At 49.4% G+C, this 3883-nt stretch overlaps 1 protein-coding gene across 1 annotated transcript; it reads right to left on the bottom strand.

Moving 5' to 3' along the window:
- Positions 1-2511: 2511 nt before the first annotated feature.
- On the bottom strand, positions 2512-3531 carry ANKRD7 (Ankyrin repeat domain-containing protein 7; the record flags this gene model as incomplete). The annotated part of the gene is made up of 2 exons (XM_037326338.1): positions 2512-2978; positions 3123-3531. 2 exons carry the CDS (start codon positions 3529-3531, stop codon positions 2512-2514), a joined length of 876 nt encoding a protein of 291 aa, XP_037175942.1.
- Positions 3532-3883: the final 352 nt, after the last annotated feature.

Raw genomic sequence — 3883 nt, 5'->3', positions numbered from 1 at the left:
CCACTCAACGATTTCGTATCGGCCCTCAATGACTGCAACATGTAGCGGGGCAGCCCACGCCCAGTCGTGGTTTTTGTCTTCTTCGGCCATCTCTGGGCCCCGGTTGATAAGATGGGCTCTATCCCAAATGCCCAGCACCCGGTCACAGAAGGGATGAGGAAAGGGCATGTCAAGGTCCGCGCCGTACGCCGCTGCGGCTTTTAGAGTATCCAAATTGCTGGCCTGAACAGCGCCGATGGTAAGAGGGTACGGATCCTCCTCCATGGTGGTGCGGTAGAGCTCCCGGTTGATGAGGCTGTGTAGTCGACGGTTGGTGCGCACCAACGCGGCCATGTCGCGTCGCTCGCTGAAGTGCGCGATTTGTAGCCACGTCTCGGCCGGAAGAGTCATAGCTCCCGCCATTTTCTGAGTTGTTGATCAGTATCTAATTGCTTGATAGGTGGTCATCCCGGCTGCCACTCACGCTGTGAAAATATCTTGTGATGAGCATCGAAGATGATACAAGAATCACATAATCTTAGCGCGAGGTGCAAAGGGAGAGAGAAGTTTGTGAAGAGTCTGCCATCTGACAGACACTTAGTGACGTCTGGCAGCGAGTGTCAGGGCCCTCCTTGTCAACAGGTCTAGCGGTCGGCAGTCGTCCTCAACTCATGGACACACACCACTTTTGGTTTTGCACTCTACTCTTAGTTACAATCAAGGTTGCGTTTCGTTGAAGATTTATTGGGTGCTTGTAAATGCTAGAAAGACGCCCAGGAGGTTAAAATAGGTTGGCAGACGATTCGATGTCTGGGCCAAGCAACAATTCAGCCCTACCAGCAAACGCGATGTTCCTAATCATTCTGCTTAATACTTAATCAGCAGAGTACTGATACAATTTAACTATGCAAAAGGACCTAAAATCTCTTCAGCTTCTAGGCGATCCACCTGAGGATAAGTATTAGATCAAAATCCGTAATGATAAGTAATAGGCTAACCGTGGATAGCTACATCGCGGTAGGTTATAGCTTCGTGCGGGAATGAAATTTAGTCCGACGTAGAGAATCGATATTTCATCTACGAGCACATAAGATAGGCTGATGACCAGTAGTCTGAGACTGACGGGGTTTTGATGTTCTGGGGTCTTCCAGGCATTGACTTTCCGGACTTTCGTGGTGGTACTGCATGATGCTATGTCACGCATCCCTTAGATTTAAAGACCCCCCATGTCCTGCCTGTGAGTAATACGTTGGCCCGGAACTGAGAGCGATTCTAACGAATGTAAGCAACATAGTTCTCATGCCTTCGTACACTCGGCATCAGATGAACTCGTTGGCCCTTCGCGGGAGTTTATTCGCAGCCGTTTGGAGTTGAGTGTGAAAGCTGCGCGAAACTGAGTGGACGGCTGGATCACGACGGCCCGAAACAGTTCAGATGCGAAAGAGTAGAGACTTCCTAGAAAGCACTTCTTAGATATGACTCGATTATGGTAGTGTCTTCAGACGATCTACAATACGATTACCTGGAATGTTACTCTGGACCGAATTTGGCCCCGAAACTAAGTTCGTGGTTTTGATTTGACCTTAGTAGATTACGACTGCACTGTTCTTCTTAAACATAACTCCTCAATTCCCCTTGGTTTCAGTACATAACCAAAAATTATCGTTCAAACTATTCAGATTTCACCGAGGGCTATAGATGCTAAATTCACGCCATGTACATTCCACAATCCTGCTCAAACCGAGATACCGCCCTTGTCAGTGTATCGTGGACACTAAAGCTTCTGGCTCTCATGTCATGAGGAAACAGACGATCTAGGGCATACCCAAATTCCCTTTTCAGATTTTTGGCTGTGTGTTCATTTCGCTGTAGTAACCAAGCGCCTCGGTCTCGGAGAAGAGCGATGGTACGTGCGATATCGCGAAGCGGGTTTTGTTCCCAGTTGATAGGTGGCTCATTAAGATGCGCAATCCAGCCTTTTTCAATCTGTTTCAGCAGAATTGCGAGAATAGAAATTTCGACACCTCCTTGCAACTCTATAGTTGGGGCCGCACCCTTGTCGAGAAGCCAACGGACAGTAGTATATGCGTTATGATGGGGTCGTATGACCCTTACCGTCAAACACAGCGCCAGTGACGCAAGTGAATTTTTTGATGTGTCGAAGTTTACCAGTTCCCAATCTTTACTGGCTGCGGTGACCCTCTTGATTTTATGTGGCGGCAGACTGAGTTGCAACTGCAATGCCTTACTCCTTGGCGTGCTTCCAAGCTCCAGCTCTCCATCATCAATAAAGGTTTCAAGGTCTTGTATACTGAAAGCGAGAGATTGGCAGGCCCGGAAAAAGGTAGCCTGAATCTCTTCCTCGGCGAGACGGAATTCGAAAGCAGCCCAGGTGCTCAAACTTCGTCGGCGTTCTTGTTCTCGCGTGAGTCGGAGAAGAAGGCGGAGATCCAGAGGAACAGCGTTGGCATCATGATAGCAGATGATGTTCTTCAAAGAAGATTCAATGGGTCCAGACCTAGGACTTGGATTCTACACCGAAGCCCCATGCTCGAGGAGTATGCTTGCCAGTCTTGGCTCAAATCGGAGAGCAAAATCAAGCGCGCCCCAACGCATGCCGCCCGTTGGCACGTTATGCTGGAAATGATTCTGTTGACAATCTGGGTCCGCACCCAATGATAGAAGATGACGAATCATCATTTCATCCTTTTCGATGATGGCGTAATGAAGTGGTGTGGCGGCAGATGCGTCCGCCGCATTAACATCTCCGCCAAAGTCTCTAACGACGAGTGTCATGATGGCCTCAGACTTTGACAGCGCGGCAATATGGGGTAGTTTGACATTTCGTACTGATTTCCAGTGATCCCTCGCGTACAGTTGTGGCCTGTAAGGCTGATCAGGGACTGACAACACCTCCCAAGCCCCATTTTCGAAGGGAGGTAGGTTTTCACGAGCGATGAGTGTGTCGTGGGAGCCGCCATTCTCAAGAAGCTCGCGAGCTATAGAAGCATGGTTCTGACAAATGGCAAGATGTAGAGGCGTTCAGACAGGATACGACGACCATCCTCCAATGCTATTTCTTGGCCCATTGTAATTACTGCCAAGGTAAACGATTGCAGGCATGCATGGACACAGGAACCGACCAGGAGAGTTGACCTTGACTTTCTGCACGTGCACAAGCCATCTGACAACTTCTTCGTGTCCATATTGAACGGCAAGATGCAGTGGGGTTGCCCAACACTGCTCGAGGGGGATTCTAATCGGTTCTCGGCTTCCGTCGCGGTTCCATATCGGGTATGGGGTGGCGTAGACTCTGTTCATATCCGCACCGAATGCCGCAGCGACTTTGAGAGTATCCAGATTGCCCTTGGCAGCGGCAAGCACTGTGATTTCCGAACATGACTCTCCGACGGCTTGACAGTATAGTTCGACTTGGAATATTCCGTACAGCATTCGATTGACCCGTGCGAGAGCGGCCAGCCCATGAAATGAGTCAACGTAATAACCAATCTCAAGCCAGATTTCCGGACTGGCTTGGCTGGCTACAGACATTGTATCCTCAGGTCCTCGACCAAGGCGTTCTCCGGTCCTGAAGATTTGATTAGCTGGCAGCCCCACGCCATGGATACTTCCATATGAAGAGCTTACAGTCTGCTTGATGTCGAATCAGACGCATGGAACGAGTGGTTCCCACGGCTCCCTACTAATGTTTCCTGTCGAGGAATAGATGAGTTATTTGAAGCAGAAAGAGCAGGAGATGAAGACGCGCAAGTTGGAGATCAGGAGAAACCAGTACATAGGGTGAAATGGCATCTGCTCTTGTCCGAGGCGAACCCCTACCACTGCCAAGTGAGACTCAAAATGCCTAATTGTAGAATATCAACAAAGACTCATGAGCCGGGTC

Source organism: Colletotrichum aenigma (assembly GCF_013390185.1).
Source record: "Colletotrichum aenigma strain Cg56 chromosome Unknown KSG_Cg56_contig07, whole genome shotgun sequence".
NCBI lineage: Eukaryota > Fungi > Ascomycota > Sordariomycetes > Glomerellales > Glomerellaceae > Colletotrichum > Colletotrichum aenigma.
Note: the sequence above shows the minus strand (reverse complement) of the source record. Positions and strands in the feature narration are given on the sequence as shown.